The sequence below is a fragment of the Dermochelys coriacea genome, chromosome 8 (assembly GCF_009764565.3).
Source record: "Dermochelys coriacea isolate rDerCor1 chromosome 8, rDerCor1.pri.v4, whole genome shotgun sequence".
NCBI classification, from domain to species: domain Eukaryota; kingdom Metazoa; phylum Chordata; order Testudines; family Dermochelyidae; genus Dermochelys; species Dermochelys coriacea.
Window position 1 is genome coordinate 105,340,756 of NC_050075.1, and position 20,109 is coordinate 105,360,864.

General features: G+C 44.3%; 1 protein-coding gene across 2 annotated transcripts in view; it reads right to left on the reverse strand.

Annotated features, from left to right (window-relative positions):
* Positions 1-20,109, reverse strand: part of MMACHC (metabolism of cobalamin associated C) — a 53,649-nt gene that overhangs the window by 32,249 nt on the left and 1,291 nt on the right. For both annotated transcript variants that reach the window (XM_043520445.1, XM_043520444.1), the window contains exons 2-3: positions 6,682-6,876; positions 660-812 (exon numbers count right to left, since the gene is read on the reverse strand). In XM_043520445.1, the coding sequence (XP_043376380.1) occupies positions 660-812; positions 6,682-6,876 (348 nt within the window). The remainder of the gene's footprint in view (positions 1-659; positions 813-6,681; positions 6,877-20,109) is intronic.

A 20,109-nucleotide genomic window follows, 5' to 3' on the forward strand; every position in this document is an offset into this window, starting at 1 on the left:
CCTCTAATGCACCATGGCCAAGTGATGCTGTGCTGTATGAGAAGAAAGAGGAATTCCCTCCTAACCTTATACTCTGAAGCAATATTACATTTGATTCCCTTTACTTGGTTCGCACCCTTGCATGCGCACGCACCCTCTCCCCCACACCCCCAAATAGATGTGCTGGAAGGGGGATCTTGGGAGCCTCTTGTTAAAATTCCAAAATAAAAATTGAACATGGTGCAAGTTTTGCCTGAGTAAGGATCGCAGGATTTGGCACAGAGACATGGAAAAAGCCTATTTGGTTCTCTAGCCCATTTTGCCCATCCTCAGCCAGGATTTTCCCTTTGCTACATTTGCCTCTGCTTTTGACTAGGCTACATTTAGATGTCCCAGGCAATTGGTCTTCCACCTCTTCCCTTAGGAGGTAATAAATCTCATTGACCAGGACATTTCCCCTCCTATTTAGCCGCCATTTTCCTCTGCTCAGTTTCATCGCTCTTCACCTAGTTATGCCCATTGTACCACTCCAAAGAATTCCCGACTCCTTGGCAGACACACTTGAAATAACTCTCACATTTGCGCCTCAATGAGTTCCTTGAGGAAGGAATCAGTGAGTCAACAAAATTTTTACATTCAGGTGCTCCCGAGGGACTCCTGGGCTATGATTTATAGCTTACCTTTTCTCCCCAGGGATCACACCTCACATCCTTCCTCTGGTAGTAATATGCTGCTCCAGCCACATGGGCAGCTGTCTGAGCCAGAAACTTGGGCTTCCGGTTTGGCAGGATCTCATAATCATAGATGATGTCCACCCTCTGGTCAGGGAGACTCTGGAGGAAGAAAAGTATCAGCTCAGAATGACTGAAAAGTGTCGGCTACAGGCACATTGGAGATATGTGGAATGGGTTTGAAGCTCCCTCCCTCACCTGGCTACTGAACTCCCCCTTTCTAATCAATGAGCTTGCAGGATCACAGCCTGTTCTGTATATGACTTCTGAGTGATCCTGCATTTCCAGATACTAAGCGCCTTGACCCTACAGTGAAAGGTGCATTATTAATGAGTTTCATTCCCTTATAAAGGGAGTTTTTTGGCATGTCCCTCCTCTCTTCCTTTCCCAATAGAACTCAGTACATCTAGTGGACACTGGAGAACTGGGAAAATTCAAATTTATTTTTATGAAAAGATATGTGTCTCAGTTTCCCCTCTGACCTTGTATTGTAACCTGCCAGCACAATGGGATTAATAAAAAGAAAAGGAGTACTTGTGGCACCTTAGAGACTAACAAATTTATTAGAGCATAAGCTTTCGTGAGCTACAGCTCACTTCATCGGATGCATTTGGTGGAAAAAACAGAGGAGAGATTTATATACACACACACAGAGAACATGAAACAATGGGTTTATCATACACACTGTAAGGAGAGTGATCACTTAAGATAAGCCATCACCAACAGCAGGGGGGGGAAGGAGGAAAACCTTTCATGGTGACAAGCAGGTAGGCTAATTCCAGCAGATAACAAGAATATCAGAGGAACAGTGGGGGGTGGGGTGGGAGGGAGAAATACCATGGGGAAATAGTTTTACTTTGTGTAATGACTCATCCATTCCCAGTCTCTATTCAAGCCTAAGTTAATTGTATCCAGTTTGCAAATTAATTCCAATTCAGCAGTCTCTCGTTGGAGTCTGTTTTTGAAGCTTTTTTGTTGAAGTATAGCCACTCTTAGGTCTGTGATCGAGTGACCAGAGAGATTGAAGTGTTCTCCAACTGGTTTTTGAATGTTATAATTCTTGACGTCTGATTTGTGTCCATTCATTCTTTTACGTAGAGACTGTTCAGTTTGGCCAATGTACATGGCAGAGGGGCATTGCTGGCACATGATGGCATATATCACATTGGTAGATGCGCAGGTGAACGAGCCTCTGATAGTGTGGCTGATGTGATTAGGCCCTATGATGGTATCCCCTGAATAGATATGTGGACAGAGTTGGCAACGGGCTTTGTTGCAAGGATAGGTTCCTGGATTAGTGGTTCTGTTGTGTGGTGTGTGGTTGCTGGTGAGTATTTGCTTCAGATTGGGGGGCTGTCTGTAAGCAAGGACTGGCCTGTCTCCCAAGATCTGTGAGAGTGATGGCTCGTCCTTCAGGATAGGTTGTAGATCCTTGATGATGCGTTGGAGAGGTTTTAGTTGGGGGCTGAAGGTGATGGCTAGTGGCGTTCTGTTGTTTTCTTTGTTGGGCCTGTCCTGTAGTAGGTGACTTCTGGGTACTCTTCTGGCTCTGTCAATCTGTTTCTTCACTTCAGCAGGTGGGTATTGTAGTTGTAGGAATGCATGATAGAGATCTTGTAGGTGTTTGTCTCTGTCTGAGGGGTTGGAGCAAATGCGGTTATATCGTAGCGCTTGGCTGTAGACAATGGATCGAGTGGTATGATCTGGATGAAAGCTAGAGGCATGTAGGTAGGAATAGCGGTCAGTAGGTTTCCGATATAGGGTGGTGTTTATGTGACCATCGCTTATTAGCACCGTAGTGTCCAGGAAGTGGATCTCTTGTGTGGACTGGTCCAGGCTGAGGTTGATGGTGGGATGGAAATTGTTGAAATCATGGTGGAATTCCTCAAGAGCTTCTTTTCCATGGGTCCAGATGATGAAGATGTCATCAATGTAGCGCAAGTAGAGTAGGGGCATTAGGGGACGAGAGCTGAGGAAGCGTTGTTCTAAGTCAGCCATAAAAATGTTGGCATACTGTGGGGCCATGCGGGTACCCATCGCAGTGCCGCTGATTTGAAGGTATACATTGTCACCAAACGTGAATGGTCACGATGGTCACATAAACACCACCCTATATCGGAAACCTACTGACTGCTATTCCTACCTACATGCCTCTAGCTTTCATCCAGATCATACCACTCGATCCATTGTCTACAGCCAAGCGCTACGATATAACCGCATTTGCTCCAACCCCTCAGACAGAGACAAACACCTACAAGATCTCTATCATGCATTCCTACAACTACAATACCCACCTGCTGAAGTGAAGAAACAGATTGACAGAGCCAGAAGAGTACCCAGAAGTCACCTACTACAGGACAGGCCCAACAAAGAAAACAACAGAACGCCACTAGCCATCACCTTCAGCCCCCAACTAAAACCTCTCCAACGCATCATCAAGGATCTACAACCTATCCTGAAGGACGAGCCATCACTCTCACAGATCTTGGGAGACAGGCCAGTCCTTGCTTACAGACAGCCCCCCAATCTGAAGCAAATACTCACCAGCAACCACACACCACACAACAGAACCACTAACCCAGGAACCTATCCTTGCAACAAAGCCCGTTGCCAACTCTGTCCACATATCTATTCAGGGGATACCATCATAGGGCCTAATCACATCAGCCACACTATCAGAGGCTCGTTCACCTGCGCATCTACCAATGTGATATATGCCATCATGTGCCAGCAATGCCCCTCTGCCATGTACATTGGCCAAACTGGACAGTCTCTACGTAAAAGAATGAATGGACACAAATCAGACGTCAAGAATTATAACATTCAAAAACCAGTTGGAGAACACTTCAATCTCTCTGGTCACTCGATCACAGACCTAAGAGTGGCTATACTTCAACAAAAAAGCTTCAAAAACAGACTCCAACGAGAGACTGCTGAATTGGAATTAATTTGCAAACTGGATACAATTAACTTAGGCTTGAATAGAGACTGGGAATGGATGAGTCATTACACAAAGTAAAACTATTTCCCCATGGTATTTCTCCCTCCCACCCCGCCCCCCACTGTTCCTCTGATATTCTTGTTAACTGCTGGAATTAGCCTACCTGCTTGTCACCATGAAAGGTTTTCCTCCTTCCCCCCCCTGCTGTTGGTGATGGCTTATCTTAAGTGATCACTCTCCTTACAGTGTGTATGATAAACCCATTGTTTCATGTTCTCTGTGTGTGTGTATATAAATCTCTCCTCTGTTTTTTCCACCAAATGCATCCGATGAAGTGAGCTGTAGCTCACGAAAGCTTATGCTCTAATAAATTTGTTAGTCTCTAAGGTGCCACAAGTACTCCTTTTCTTTTTGCGAATACAGACTAACACGGCTGCTACTCTGAAAAATGGGATTAATGTCTTCTTTAAAACAGGACAAGCAATGCAGTGGAGGGACATCACATAAGCACGAATGAACTATCAACCTGTGAACTGAGCTCTAGAATCAGACTACTCAAAGACTATTACCTTTATAAAGATGTACCTGTCCGGGCTGGGGGAATTGCAGGCATTTCCTACTGGAACTCAAATCACTGGAGGATAATTAATGCAAATCCTTGGACAGGGAAACAAATCTAGAGATGCCCCCCCCCCCCGGGGGAATGGCATATCCTGGTTTAACTGATTGAAGGCGGCTAGCAAACAAAGAAATGAGAATTGTACAATGTGACCAACCTGAGGGGTCACACTGACTACGTCCAAGAACTGACATGTGACAAAGGACAGATCCTGCAGAAAGGTTTAAACTAAATACTTTGAAATTTACCAAGGTCTTATGTGGAGATACCTGGTAAGCATGAGGGTTAAGCCATTTGTTCTATCACATATTTTTTCAGTAATGCTTTTGTTCTGATCAAATACTGTGCTTTATTGAGGCTGGCTGGTCACTGATTAACACTGTCATTGCCCTCAGGTCTGCAGGTGCTGGACTAAAGTCAGACTTGCTAAGGTGATCACAGTGAATTGCGGGAAAAACTGCAACCTAAATCCCTGGGCTCACCTGAAAGGAAGTCAGCTCCTGCAGGGGAGATGCTAGCTGCCCAGAAATGGAGGATTAAGGGGACACAAAGATTATATAGTGAGTCTTGCAGTCTTCCAGCACTGTATTACTGAATTACATTTAAAGATACCGGTGAATAGCCAATACAGTCTGATTAATGGAGATATTCAGTGGGAAAGTTTTAATTTTTTTTTTTTGCCTGAAATCTTCTGGCACTCCATGATCTCTAAAGTCATAATGTGGGGTATCACCAATACCAAAAACTCCTATGCAGTTTTGAGGATTTACAACGTCTCAGTTCAGGTTTGCACTGGTTATAGAAATAGAAATAAAGGCTCTGATGACCTCTCTGTCAGCAAGCTCCCTTCTGTAGTTACTGAGGTATTTATTTATATACATACTTGCAGGATTTGTTCAGCAGGACGATCTCCTCTAAGGGACTGTTCTAAAGTTCAGTGCAGTCAGTGGCAGATTCAGTGGTGGATTAGCCATTGGGCAGACGGGGCCTGTGCCCAGGGGCCCTGGAAAAAATCCACTGCCAGGTGGTGGAAGCCCAGAGCCCTGGCTACCAGGCAGACGAACGGGGGAAGCCCCCATGCCCCAACCCCACTCCATGGCAGCAGGGCTGGGCGGCTGGGGGAAGACCTCCCATGCCCTGACCCTGTCCCAAACTACGGATGGGGAAGCCCCCCCAATGACCCCCACCCATCCTCAGCGGAAGCTGTGGGGTGGGGGAAGCACCCCCCCACAGTAGCCCCCATCCCACCCATCCCCGGCAGAAGCCGCGGAGAAGCAGAGCAAGCCTCCACACCCAACCCTGCTCTCAGGCAGAAGCACCAGGTGGACGGGGCAGGAGAAGCCCCAGCACCCCAACCCTAGTCCCCCACAGAAGCACAGGGGGTGGTGGGGGAAGCTCCAGGACCCAGACCCCCACTGTAGCTCTGGGACTGGAGTTGCTGTGGCCCCAGGGCCGTGGCGTGGGGACAGAGCTTCTTTGGTCTTGGGGCCACAGTGGGGGTGAGGGGACAGAAAGGAGCAAATGGGTTGTGGACTGCGGGGGGGGGGGCGGAGGGTGGAACAGGGGCAGGCTCTGGGGAACGAGCAGAAAAGGGTGGGGCTGTGGATGGGGCTGCGGGTGGAAGGGGTCGGGAGGGGACCCCACTTGCTTTGGCCCAGGGCCCCAGGAAACCTTAATCCGCCTCTGGTCATTGGAAAGACTTCCAATGACTTCACTGGGCTTTGGATCAGGCCCCAGATGTCCTGTTGGATTCCGGTACCACAAGGAAAAGGACATCCAGCCCCACGACTCAGCTCCAGCACTGAGGTGCAGTCTCCGCCAAAGCATAGACTGAGGCTTGTGTCAGTTGTCAGCTATATCTTCCTCTCTCAGATGCCCGACTCCTGCCTTGAGCTTTTTGAGGCTTTCACTCACAACTCCTTCAGGTCCATTCTCCTTATGGTGGGGTAGACCCAGGTTGACCTTCTGTATGCCCTGGTGAACGCCATGACCCCAACCCGTGAACCCATCCAACAACAGCTTTTGTTTTTAATCCATGCCCCCACCAAGGATGTAATGATAAAAGCGGCTGCGTGAGAGAGAAAAGGAAGTTGACACCCTGTGGGGTGCTCTTACCGCGAGCCTAGCAGCACAAATAACACTGTACAATTCCCATCCTTCATCTGAGGATCCCAAAGCACTTAAAAAAAAAAAACCTCAGTCACAAACTCTCTGCCCATAAAATAGGTCAATATCATTATTGCCATTTTACAGATTGAGAAACTAGGCACAGACAGGATAAGTGACTTCCCAAGGTCACAAACACAGCCAGAAACAGAAATAAACCCAAGGGTTCTGACTCTCAGTTTCCCATTCTAGCCACTAGGCCACACTCTCATTAGCAAGAGGACACTGTTTTCAAAGGTTCTTACCTCCTTCACAAGTGACAGATGATAAGAAACGCATTGATCCACTGGGTCATTGATTTTTTTCAGCAGCTGTTTGTTCACAAAGGGTTTAAAGGCTTTGTCAAACATCGAGGGGGTGCTGAGGACAACAAATGCCAGGGCACCCTCGGAGTATTGGAGGTGAAAGGACGGCTGAAGAACAGCATTGTACCACCCAACCTTCAGCAAACAAAGACAAACATCCATTAGAACAAAGACACCTAGATTTTGTCCTACCGGGGCTGCGCAGAATTTCAAAACATGAAAGACTGCGGCTATCTTCATACGTAATACAGATGTGCAGCCTGCCCAGGTTACAGATCCCAGAATGCACTACCTTCCATTCAAATCACGAGGGAGCATTTTATGTCGGGGTTTATGGTCTATGGTCACCTCTGTGACGGTGCCCCTCATAAGGCTTTATGGAAATATGCTTATGGATATATATATGACATAATTGGAATATGTTCTATGCTATAGATGCCATGTAATGTACCCCTTTTCTTTTTACATAGATATTTGTGGCACCTTAGAGACTAAAATTTATTTGAGCATAAGCTTTTGTGAGCTACCGCTCACTTTCATCGGATGCATCTGATGAAGTGAGCTGTAGCTCACAAAAGCTTATGCTCTAATAAATTTGTTAGTCTCTAAGGTGCCACAAGTCCTCCTTTTCTTTTTGTGAATACAGACTAACACAGCTGCTACTCTGAAACTTATCTATGTAAAGGTTATGACCTACTGAATCTATTAATACTATTTGTATGCATGCATCATTTTTGTATTTGAAGTTATGAATATTGGCCATGTACTGGCTTGATTTCTAAATAACCTTAGAAGAGCATTTGATCAGTTCCTGGAGAAAAGAATTTGCAAAGTTAAGTGCCCAATCAAGAAGCACTTAAGGAACAATGCATCTTGGAAGGCTCCAATCCACATAAGAAGTCTTCCTAGAGACATTCAAGATACCACTGGTGAATGGCTTCTGCTGGTAAAAACTGAGTCATGCATGGACATGTGACTTGCCCAGGTGACTCCAGAACTCCATCTTGGAGTGCATAGGTGAGAGGAGTGGGTCTCCACTCACAAGAGAGAGTCTATTTAAGCCCATGGGAGACCCCTCCATTTGGTCTTCAGCTGGCTAAGGAGATAGCCTCTCCACCTGCAAAGATACCTGAAAGAAACTAGAACAAAGGACAGTAACTACAGGGGGTGCAAGTGATTGCTGGACCCGGACTAGAAGGAGATTAGTCTGTAAAAGGAAGCTTACTGGAACTGGTGAGGTTTTGTCTGTATTCAGTTTTATTAGACATAGACTTGCGGGTTTTATTTTATTTTGCTTGGTAATTCACTTTGTTCTGTCTGTTACTTCTTGAAACCACTTAAATCCTATTTTCTGTATTAATAAGTAAAAAGTGATTTTATTAAATTAACCCAGAGTATGTATTAATACTTGGGGGGGGGGGAACAGCGGTGCATATCTCTCGACCAGGGTTATAGAGGGCAAACAATTTACGAGTTTACCCTGTATAAGCTTTATACAGGGTAAAATGGATTTATTTAGGGTATGGACCCCATTGGGAGTTGGCCATCTGAGTGTTAAAGACAGGCACACTTCTGTAAGCTGCTTTCAGTTAAGCCTACAGCTGTTAGGGGACATGGTTCAGACCTGAGTCTGGGTTTGCAGCAGGCTAACGGGTCTGGCTCAAACCAGGCAGGGCACTGAAGTCTTAAGCTGACTGAGTAAGAAAGCAGGAGCAGTTGTAGTCTTGGCACATCAGGTGGCAGCTCCCAGTGCCTTGTCTTGGCACACAAGTGCCACTGTGACGGGTTGGAATACAGAAACCCCCTTGGAAGCTGCCACCTGATGTGCCAAGACTACTTCTGCTCCTGCTTTCCTGCCCTTTCTTAGCCCAGCAGAAGAATCTATCCTATCTCGGGGCCTCTCCTTCTGCCCCTCCACCCGCACGAACATGATACTGTTCTGTGGTGACCTAGAATCCTATTTTCGACATCTCCAACTCAAGAAATATTTCCAACACGCCTCTGAACAGCATACTAACCTACAGACACCTTCCTACCAACATTACAAAAAGAAGGATTCTGAGTGGACTCCTCCTGAAGGTCAAAACAACAGACTGGACTTCTACATAGAGTGCTTCTGCTGATGTGCACATGCTGAAATTGTGGAAAAGCAGCACCACTTGCCCCATAACTTCAGCCGTGCAGAACACAATGCCATCCACAGCCTCAGAAACAACTCTGACATCATAATAAAAAAGGATGACAAAGGAGGTGCTGTAGTCATCATGAATAGGTCAGAATATGAACAAGATGCTGAAAGGCAGCTCTCCAACACCACATTCTACAAGCCATTACCCTCTGATCCCACTGAGGGTTACCAAAATAAACTACCCCATCTGCTCAAGAAACTCCCTGAAAAAGACACACAGACACCTCCAAGAACCCCTAGCAGGGGTATTCTATCTGCTACCCAGTATCCATAAACCTGGAAATCCTGGACGCCCCATCATCTCAGGCATTGGCACCTTGACAGCAGGATTGTCTGGCTATGTAGACTCCCTCCTGAGGCCCTATGCACTCCTAGCTATCTTCGAGACACCACTGACTTCCTGAGGAAACTACAATCCATCTGTGAACTTCCTGAAAACACCATCCTAGCCACTATGAATGTAGAAGCCTCTACACCAACATTCCACACAAAGATGGACTACAAGCCGTCAGGAACAGTATCCCCGATAATGTCACGGCAAATCTGGTGGCTGAACTTTGTGACTTTGTCCTCACCCATAACTATTTCACATTTGGGGACAATGTATACCTTCAAATCAGCGGCATTGCTATGGGTACCCGCATGGCCCCACAGGATGCCAACATTTTTATGGCTGACTTAGAACAACGCTTCCTCAGCTCTCGTCCCCTAATGCCCCTACTCTACTTACGCTACATTGATGACATCTTCGTCATCTGGACCCATGGAAAAGAAGCCCTTGAGGAATTCCACCATGATTTCAACAATTTCCATCCCACCATCAACCTCAGCTTGGACCAGTCCACACAAGAGATCCACTTCCTGGACACTACAGTGCTAATAAGCGATGGTCACATAAACATCACCCTATACCGGCAACCTACTGACTGCTATACTTACCTACATGCCTCCAGCTTTCCTCCAAACCAGACCACACGATCCATTGTCTACAGCCAAGCTGTATGATACAACCGCATTTGCTCCAACCTCTCAGTCAGAGACTAACACCTACAAGATCTATATCATGCATTCTTACAACTACAATACCCACCTGCTGAAGTGAAGAAACAGATTGACAGAGCCAGAAGAGTACCCAGAAGTTACCTACTGCAGGATAGGCCCAACAAAGAAAATAGAACGCCACTAGCCGTCACCTTCAGCCCCCAACTAAAACCTCTCCAATGCATCATCAAGGATCTACAACCTATCCTGAAGGACGATCCACCACTCTCACAGATCTTGGGAGACAGGCCAGTCCTTGCTTACAGACAGCCCCCCAACCTGAAGCAAATACTCACCAGCAACCACACACCATGCAACAAAAAACACTAACCCAGGAATCTATTCTTGCAACAAAGCTCATTGCCAACTGTGTCCACATATCTATTCAGGGGACACCATCATAGGGCCTAATCACATCAGCCACACTATCAGAGGCTCATTCACCTGCACATCTACCAATGTGATATATGCCATTATGTGCCAGCAATGCCCCTCTGCCGTGTACATTAGCCAAACCGGACAGTCTCTACGTAAAAGAATAAATGGACACAAAACAGACGTCAAGAAATATAACATTTAAAAGCCAGTCGGAGAACACTTCAATCTTTTTGGTCACTCGATTACAGACCTAAAAGTGGCAATATTACGACAAAAAAAACTTCAAAAACAGACTCCAACAAGAGACTGTTGAATTGGAATTAATTTGCAAACTGGACACCATTACATTAGGTTTGAATAAAGACTGGGAGTGGATGTGTCATTACACAAAGTAAAACTATTTCCCCATGTTTATTTTTCCTCCATACTGTTCCTCACATGTTCTTGTCAACTGAGGGAAATGGCCCACCTTGATTATCACTACAAAAGGTTTTTTTTCCTTTTTAGCTCACCTTACCTGATCACTCTCGTTACAGTGTGTACAGTAACACCCATTGTTTCATGTTCTCTGTGTATATAAAATCCCCCTACTGTATTTTCCACTGCATGCATCTGATGAAGTGAACTGTTGCTCACGAAAGCTTATGCTCAAAAAAATTTGTTAGTCTCTAAAGTGCCACAAGTACTCCTTTTTATTGTTCCTTAAGTGCTTCTTGATTGGGCACTTAACTTTGCAAATTCCTTTCTTCAGGAACTGACCAAATGCTCTACTAAGATTATTTAGAAATCAAGCAAGTACATGGCCAATATTCATAACTTTGAATACAAAAATGATACATGCATCTGTCATAAATATAAAGGGTAAACACCTTTAAAATCCCTCCTGGCCAGAGGAAAAACCCTTTCACCTGTAAAGGGTTAAGAAGCTAGGATAACCTCGCTGGCACCTGACCACAATGACCAATGAGGAGACAAGATACTTTCAAAGCTGGGGGGGGGGAAACAAAGGGTCTGGGTCTGTCTGGGTGATGCTTTTGCCAGGGACAGAACAGGAATGGAGTCTTAGAACTTAGAAAGTAATCTAGCTAGATATGCGTTAGATTATGATTTCTTTAAATGGCTGAGAAAATAAGATGTGCTGAATGGAATGGATATTTCTGTTTTTGTGTCTTTTTGTAACTTAAGAGGGATTCTCTGTGTTTTGAATCTAATTACCCTGTAAGGTATTTACCATCCCGATTTTACAAAGGTGATTCTTTTTACTTTTTCTTCTATTAAAATTCTTCTTTTAAGAAACTGAATGTTTTTTCATTGTTCTTAAGATCCAAGGGTTTGGGTCTGTGGTCACCTATGCAAATTGGTGATGTTTTTAACCAAACCTTCCCCAGGAAGGGGGGTGCAAGGTTTTGGTGAGGATTTTGGGGGGAAAGACATTTCCAAACAGCTCTTTCCTAATAAAAGACCCGGTTAGACATTTGGTGGTGGCAGTGAAAGTCCAAGGGCAAAAGGTAAAATAGTTTGTACCTTGGGGAAGTTTTAACCTAAGCTGGTAAAAGTAAGCTTAGAAGGTTTTCATGCAGGTCCCCACATCTGTACCCTAGAGTTCAGAGTGGGGAAGGAACCTTGACATCATCCAAATAGGATTAATAGAGTCAATAGTTCACAACTTTTACATGGGTATGTTACATGGCATATGTAGCAAAGAACATATTCCAGTTTTGTCATGTATATTCATAAGTATATTTCCATAAAGCCTTATGGGGAGCACGGTCACAACCTCCACATGAAAAAAAAAAAAAAAAAAAGGATGGCCTTATGTGGCACTAAGCCCTATACTGCACTTTGGCCAGCCCTGCCATAGAAATGGACACATTAAAAATCTCACCTACCAGCCCTGCCAATGCAAATCAGATCCTTGATTTAAATGCCTGGCAGTCATGTCTTCTCTGCTCCCCTCAGTTATTCATCACTAAAGACAAGGGTCCAGCAGCTTACTACATCTGAATAATAAAATGATAACAATGCTTCGCCCTTCAGTAGCACTTTCCTTCTACAGATCTCAAAGCGCTTTATAAGCTTCAATTAATTCAGCTTCACAAGTCCCCCACTGATGCTGGTGAAAAGAAAAGGAGTACTTGTGGCACCTTAGAGGCTAACAAATTTATTTGAGCATAAGCTTTCGTGAGCTACAGCTCACTTAATCGAATGCATCTGATGAAGTGAGCTGTAGCTCACGAAAGCTTATGCTCAAATAAATTTGTTAGTCTCTAAGGTGCCACAAGTACTCCTTTTCTTTTTACAAATATAGACTAACACGGCTGCTACTCTGAAACCTGACACTGGTGAGCATCAGTATCACCATTTCATAGCTAGGGAAACTGAAGCAGAGAGAGGTGAAGCTATTTGTATGACAACATATAGTAAGAACATAAAGGTGCAGGGGATAGCACCCAGGAGCCCTGATCTTTAGCCCAAACTTTCCCTCTGAAATCTCAATCCTCTGTTTCTCTTGACAATCACTTTCATAGCAAAAACTGTGATGTCACAGAAGCAGCATGAGTCACTGAACTCTTTAAGGATGAAGATCCTGTGTGCCAATATCCCTCCTAATAATAAAGTAAGAAAGGAAAAATAAACTATCACAGAAAAGCAGAATCATCTCAAAATAAAACATATTCCTTGAGACGTCAATGGATCTTTAACAGCAACTGGATGCGGTGCCATTTTACATGGAAATACGGATTTTTACAAATTACAGCACTGAGCTGCAGAGTTCACAACCCATTTCTCCCTCCAGCCAGTTTACTACAAATAATGAGACATGCTTCTCTGACATCATTCTCGCTAACACAGTGGGAGGCTGGATGGGGGTGTTGTCAGTGACTGTGGAGCATATGTCCCAGCACTTCGCCATTCACATACTGGGACAGAATTTGTTCGGAGTGGACTCCATTGTCTCTCTCAGAGCAATAGTGGGCAACACTATCTGGGATTCTCGGACTGGTGTCCCCGCTGGATCCTTTATTTTGACCCAGTGATCTCACTCCTGTTCCTAATTGGAGTTTTTTGTTTTCTTTGGAGTTTTATTATTTGTCCCCCATTGTCTGTGATGTCATAAGGGCCACGACAGGCTGCTGGAAAGAAATGGATACTTCTGTTCAATCACATGACGGGCCACATGCTTTACTTCTCCGGGCATAAACATTTATTTGTGAAGGTAAATGACACGATGCTCCCAAGAGCACAATAATCCCTCAGCGGAACATTAGGTGCATCACACATTATGATGCTCCCAAGATTTCAAGAGTTACCTTCATGGCTGGATGGGTCATAATGCAGCCCAGTTGATAGTATTAGAAGTGGGGGGCAGATCAAGCCAAGAAGGCAGGGAGATATGAGCAGGAGAACAGAGACTCAGCCCCAGAAGTGCTAAGCACAGCCAGGTAATAACTCTAAAAATCCTAGCATAATACACAAACAGCACGTTACACAACCTGATTACACATAGCAAGTTTATTCTTGTGTATAGGACCCTGTGACTCTATTAGTTTCTTGCAGTTTTGCCCCTTGGGAGGTCATATGGCTGATATTTAAAAAGGAGTGTAGTGGTTTTAGAAATTAATATTTCTCTAAGGGCCTGAAACTGCAAGGTGCTGAGAAGCTTTGAATACGAGTGAAATAAATGTGAAAGTGACTCTAATGAGAGCAGGAGGTACCCGGCACCATACAGGATCAGGATTCAGAAAGAAAATGAAATTTACAGTAAATTAGCCTCCTTACAAGGTCAGTCCCACTGTTTAATCCGAAATTGGGTCATTTTAAGATGCTGAACTGAGACTTCAGAAAAATCAACTGAAATATTTGAATCTAAAGGTTGTTGATTTTGCAGCTGAGATCAAGAAATAAGATGCCACTAGAAATAATGAGAATTGTATCTTAAAGGAGCCACAATGGTACCATTCTTTCATTCGGTAGTTAGAGCCTTTTTTGTTCCCTGTTTCTTCCATTCACTCTGCTTTGTCTTTCTGTGGAAGTGGGAAGGTATCAGATCCTGCTCCAAATGCTAGAAGAATCACTTCTAATAAGACCTTGTTTCCTTTCGGCCATCAGACCAGGATTGTATCCTGAGATTAGCTAGGAAAGGCATCAATATTTCATTTGCTACATATAAAGCTCTTATTGTTCCAGAATTAACGTAGTCTACTAAAACAGTCCAAAAAAAGTTCTTTCTTCCTCTATTATACCAGGTCACAGCTGAGATTATAATCCTGTATGGTGCTCTCAGGATATTGTCAGATCCAAAAGAGAAATTATGCTTTAATTTTAATAATTAAAATTAAACAATTAAAAACAAACAGAATAAGTTGATTAACATCCCAGTAGTTCTTTTTCTATTGATCCAAGATCTATCTGGGCTAGTTGAAATAATCGATATTTGATGTATGTTTGCAATGTTGTGGTAGCCATGCTGGTCCCAAGATATGAGCAAGACAAGGTAAGTGAAGTAATATCTTTTACTGGACCAATTTCCGTTAGGGCTTGGCTACACTTGTAAATTAGAGCACATTACATCAACCCCAGGTGCCCTAACTCCTGAGGTGTCCGCACTGGCAAGGCACATAGAGCGCCTGGAATCTGCAGCTGGAGCGCTCCTGGTAATCCACCTCCACGAGAAGCATAAAGCTTGCTGCGCCCCAGCTGAAACGCCCAGGTGTCATGTGGACAACGTGTTGCATTACTGTGCTGTGATTGGCCTCCGGAAACATCCCATAATCCCCTGAAGTCAAGTGGCCACTCTTGTCATTGTTTTGAACTTGGCTGCAGGTATGCAGATATCCCCTTTCAAAGCTTCATTTCCGACAGCTGGCTGCTTATCTGCTCCAGGACAAAGTAAGCCATTACAGTAGAATGCTGCTGTTGTGAGTGTGTGTGTGAGAGAGAGAGAGTTAGGGGGCGAGGGAGGTCTACTGCTGTCTGAACTTGCCACTCCACTCTTTGCACCCCAAAACACACTGTCTCTCCCCCCACATACACACAATACACTCCCTGTCACACTCCACACACACACCCCATTTGAAAAGCACGCTGCAGCCACTTGCACTTGTGGGATAGCTACCACAATGCACAGCTCTTTGTGGTGTTGCAAGAGCTGCTAATGTGGCCACACCAGGGCGCTTGCAGCTGACAGTGTAAACACACAGCAGTGTTTTCCCTACTGCGGTCTCCGGAGGCTGGTTTAACTCCCAGTGCTCTACATCTGCAAGTGGAGCCATGCCCTTAGTGGAAAGCTTCACAGAGCTTTTTGCAGGTCTGAAAAAGGAAGCCAGGGTGTCACAAGTAAATACAAGGAGAGAGAGACTGTTAACCATAAGGGGTTAACACATATTGCAAGAAACTACTTAAAAGGAAGTGGGCAATTAACACCCTGCAGTTACAGGAAAAAGGTAGATTGGGAACACCGAATGCATCCGATGAAGTGAGCTGTAGCTCATGAAAGCTTATGCTCAAATAAATTTGTTAGTCTCTAAGGTGCCACAAGTCCTCCTTTTCTTTTTGTGGATTGGTAAATTACAGATTGTTGTAATGAGTCATGAAACCAGAGTCAGAGAGACCAGGACACACCAACTGAAAGTGGCACAGGAACCAGACCCTGAGACAGATGCAAAACCTGCAGATAAATCTCTACTGTTCAGATGATCAATATCCCCCATAACACACCTTTCCAGATTTATGTGTCCTACATAGGACAATCTCAATCCATGTGAGCATGCTCAATAGAAGCCAAACAGCAACTCTGGTGGAGGGGGAAGACGGATGTGATCCCACCCCCTTCCCACATGGCCTCTGCTCTCAAATTTATGAACTCACACAGGAAAATGATAAAAGAAACACACCATATCATCTGTGGATAAACACAACTCACAAAGCAATTATTCCCTATTTGACCCCTCAGGCCCCCTCAAAGGAAACCTGCACATCTTGAAAAGACAAGTCTAGGAACTTAAATTCATAAATCAGTAAAAATCATGGTCTCAACAGAAACAGTGGTTTTATGGCTCATTACAATTTGTAACTTACAAACCCTCCTTTGTCCTAGGGCTGTAGAGGAGTTAATCACTGGCTTCCTGTTAAGTGGTTTCTTGCAACATACCTTAACTCCTTTTGCTTAACAATCCATCCTATCTCGTATTTAGCAGTGACATCCTGGTTATCTTTTCCAGACCTGAAGAAGAGCTCTGTGAAGCTCAAAAGCTTATCTCTTCCACCAACTGAAACTGGTCTAATCAAAAATGTATTACATCACCCAAATTGTCTCTAACATTTGATTTTGTAATGGGGAATGGAGACTGCCCTTAAATATCTAGAAGGTTCCATATTTCGGTTTTATATTTTAGAAATTAATTAAAAACATTGGGGGAGGGAGTGCTGCTGCGTGGCACGGGTTTAGGGCAGGCAGCTGGCCGGCCCTGCACAGCAAAGGACCATGCCACTAGGCCCCTGTGACCCAGCCCACAATGTGTACTAAGTTGAAAACCACTGATCTGGAGTAGCTACTGATTTCAGTGGACTCTGGACTGACACCAGTAAAATTGAGATCAGTTTTGTTTTGGCCTTTGTTTAAATCAATGGCTTTCAACCCTTCCATACTACTGTATACTTTCAGGAATCTGATTTGTCTTGCGCACCCCCAAGTTTCACCTCACTTAAAAACTATTTACTTACAAAATCAGACATAAAAATACAAAAGTATCACAACCACTATTACTGAAAAATTGCTGACTTTCTGATTTTTACCATATAATTATAAAATCAATTGGAATATAAATATTGTACTTACATTTCAGCATATAGTATATAGAGCAGTATAAACAAGTCATTGTCTCTATTAAATTTTAGTTTGTACTGACTTCGCTAGTGCTTTTTATGTCACCTGTTGTAAAACTATTCAAGTATCTGGATGAGTTCACGTACCCCCTGGAAGACCTCTGCGTAAAGTAACCCAGAGATATGTGCAACTCTGGTTGAGAACCACTGATTTAAAAAATTAGCTGGTCTGCACGTTATTACACAGTGTTGAGAAGAGGTTACACATGTTATTAGTTATGATCCAGTTTAACTACTTGTATAGAAATAACATGGTACGATGAACGTATTCTTACTGTCCCTTAATATCCTTTTTGAAGAACTATCTTTTTTAAATACTACATAGGTTTTTTTCACCAGGGAAGAGCAATGGGGACCAACCCACACATAGACATTTTGTATGTTTGGGTTTTTACAATAATAAAATAATAACAATTAATAATAAATTAAAACTGCATTATTAGCCATGCAGTATACTTCTCTGTAGGCATCTGTAGGTTCCAATGTGCAGATCTCAGAGTAGCAGCCGTGTTAGTCTGTATTCGCAAAAAGAAAAGGAGTACTTGTGGCACTAGAGAGACTAACAAATTTATTTGAGCATAAGCTTTTGTGAGCTACAGCTCATTTCATCAGATGTGCAGATCATTACTCCTGGGCAGGTGCCAAGCAAAAGGCTGTAGGGATAGGGATGGGTATGTATTTATTTTCTGTCAAAGGAAGGTCTCCAAGTTCCCTAGAAAAATTGTGATGTACAGCACCAGGTGCAATTTCCTGCATTCCTTCCAATTCCTCCAATTTCCAGTGGCCCAGGACCTACAAACATATGATGAGCTTTATCTACAGAGCAGTCTCTTTGACCATAGCGGATAGAAGGGATAGAAGAGAAGAGCTATTTCTTCCACTCAGTGCTAAAAGCCTGGTGAGGCAACGCCATCTACTGTCTCTTCATAGATATGGGTCCACATCAGTACCCCCCCAGACAGGCTTCAGTGCCCACTGAAGCCAGCAGGATTCTTTTCATTGGCTTTACTGGAAGTGGGACTGGGTCCATGTGTAGTCATCCCACTGAAGCCAGTGCAAGCTAAGGACGTGAAGTGCCCCCTCAAGAGGCACTCAGCCCATTTCAGGAGGTGCCCTTAAATCAGGGGTGGGCAAACTTTTTGATCCGAGGACCACATCTGGGTATGGAAATTGTATGGCGGGCCACGAATGCTCACAAAATTGGAGGTTGGAGTACAGAAGGGGGTGAGGGTTCCCGCAGAGGGTGCAGGCTCTGGGGTGGGGTTGGGGATGAGGGGTTGGGGGTGCAAGAGGGTGCTCCGGGCTGGTTTTAGAGGGCAGGAGGAGGATCAGGTTGGAGCAGGGGGTTGGGGTTCAGGAGGGGGTCAGGGGTGCAGGCTCCGGGCAGCGCTTACCTCAAGCAGCTCCCAGAAGAAGCGGCATGTTCCCCCTCTGGCTCCTATGCAGAAGTGCAGCCAGGAGGCTCTGTGTGCTGCCTTGTCCACAGGTGCCGCCCTTGCAGCTCCCATTGGTCACAGTTCCCGGCCAACAGGAGCTGCACTTGGGGCAGGAGCAGCGTGCAGAACTCCTTGGCTGCCCCTACGTGTAGGAGCTGGAGGAGGGACATGCCACTGCTTCCAGGAGCCGTGTGGACTGGGGTAAGCCCTGAATCCTGCTCCCCAGCAGGAGTTCAAGGGCCGGATTAAAACACCTGGAGGGCTGGATGCAGCCCCCAGGCTGTAGTTTGCCTACCCCGCCTTAAATAGTAAGCAACATGAAAAACCAATGGAAGTATAATCGCTAGCATTCATGCAATGCATTACAACATGGTTCTGAGTACACAGAAACATTCATTAATACTTGCACTACTACAGGAAGAGAAGCAATTATCATCCCCATTTCACAGTTAAGAAACTGAGGCCTGGGGAAGTCAAGTAATGTGACCACATCAGTAAAAGAACCAAAATTAGAGCTAAAGAGTTCCTACCTCCTAGTCTTTTTTCAGTCCAGGAGGCCAAACTGCCTAGCAAGAACAGAACGCATAGAGCAAGACAGAAACACTCTCCTAGGCAGGAAATCATTCAGCTGTTAAAATGCTACCAGGTGCAGTTCAACTGAAGTGAACTTGTTTCTTTCACCAACATCAGTGGGACCAATAAAAGATATTACACACCCAAGTTGTCTGTCCTGACATTCCACATTTATCCCCACATCTTACTAGCTCAATTTACAAGTTAAAGATTTTCCTAACAGATTGGTTTGTCAGCAGTCAACAATAGTCTTATTTGTCAGTCACCTAACTTCATCACTCCAAAAATGTTAGTTTACAAAAAAGCTTCATTTAAGAAATTCACAGTTTCAATGGGGAGATTTCTGATGAAGGCTTTCAGAATGTACGTACCTGGGCACAAAATGACTTTGTCTCTCTGTGAAGATCAACATTCACTGACTGTGGGGGCAAATCTTTGTTTCACCTTTGCCTGGGTTCATATTCAATTCTCAGGACAATAAAAACTTTACTTCTACAGTAGTCAGTTTCCTGACTATTGTCAATATTTAACTTTCAAGACAATACAGTTTGATGTTAATCTCAACAGAAGTCAATTATCTGTTTAGTATCATTTTGTGCAGCTCATCTGTGAAGTCATGCAATCCCTTCTCATGATTTCCTCCACTATTTATCTCCTGGTCTTGCTGTTCTCCAGCCAACTCCTCTGAATGTTTCAGTTGCTAGTTTCCGTTTGTTTCCTTGTACTTTCAACAAAATTATGCATTTCACAACATACATGGAGAAATGTTTCCTTCCACATATTTTAAAAATTACACTCGGCCGTTCTCAGAAGCCAACCAGTATCAACTGCCACAAATAAAGTGCTGTCCCATGATGCACTCTACAC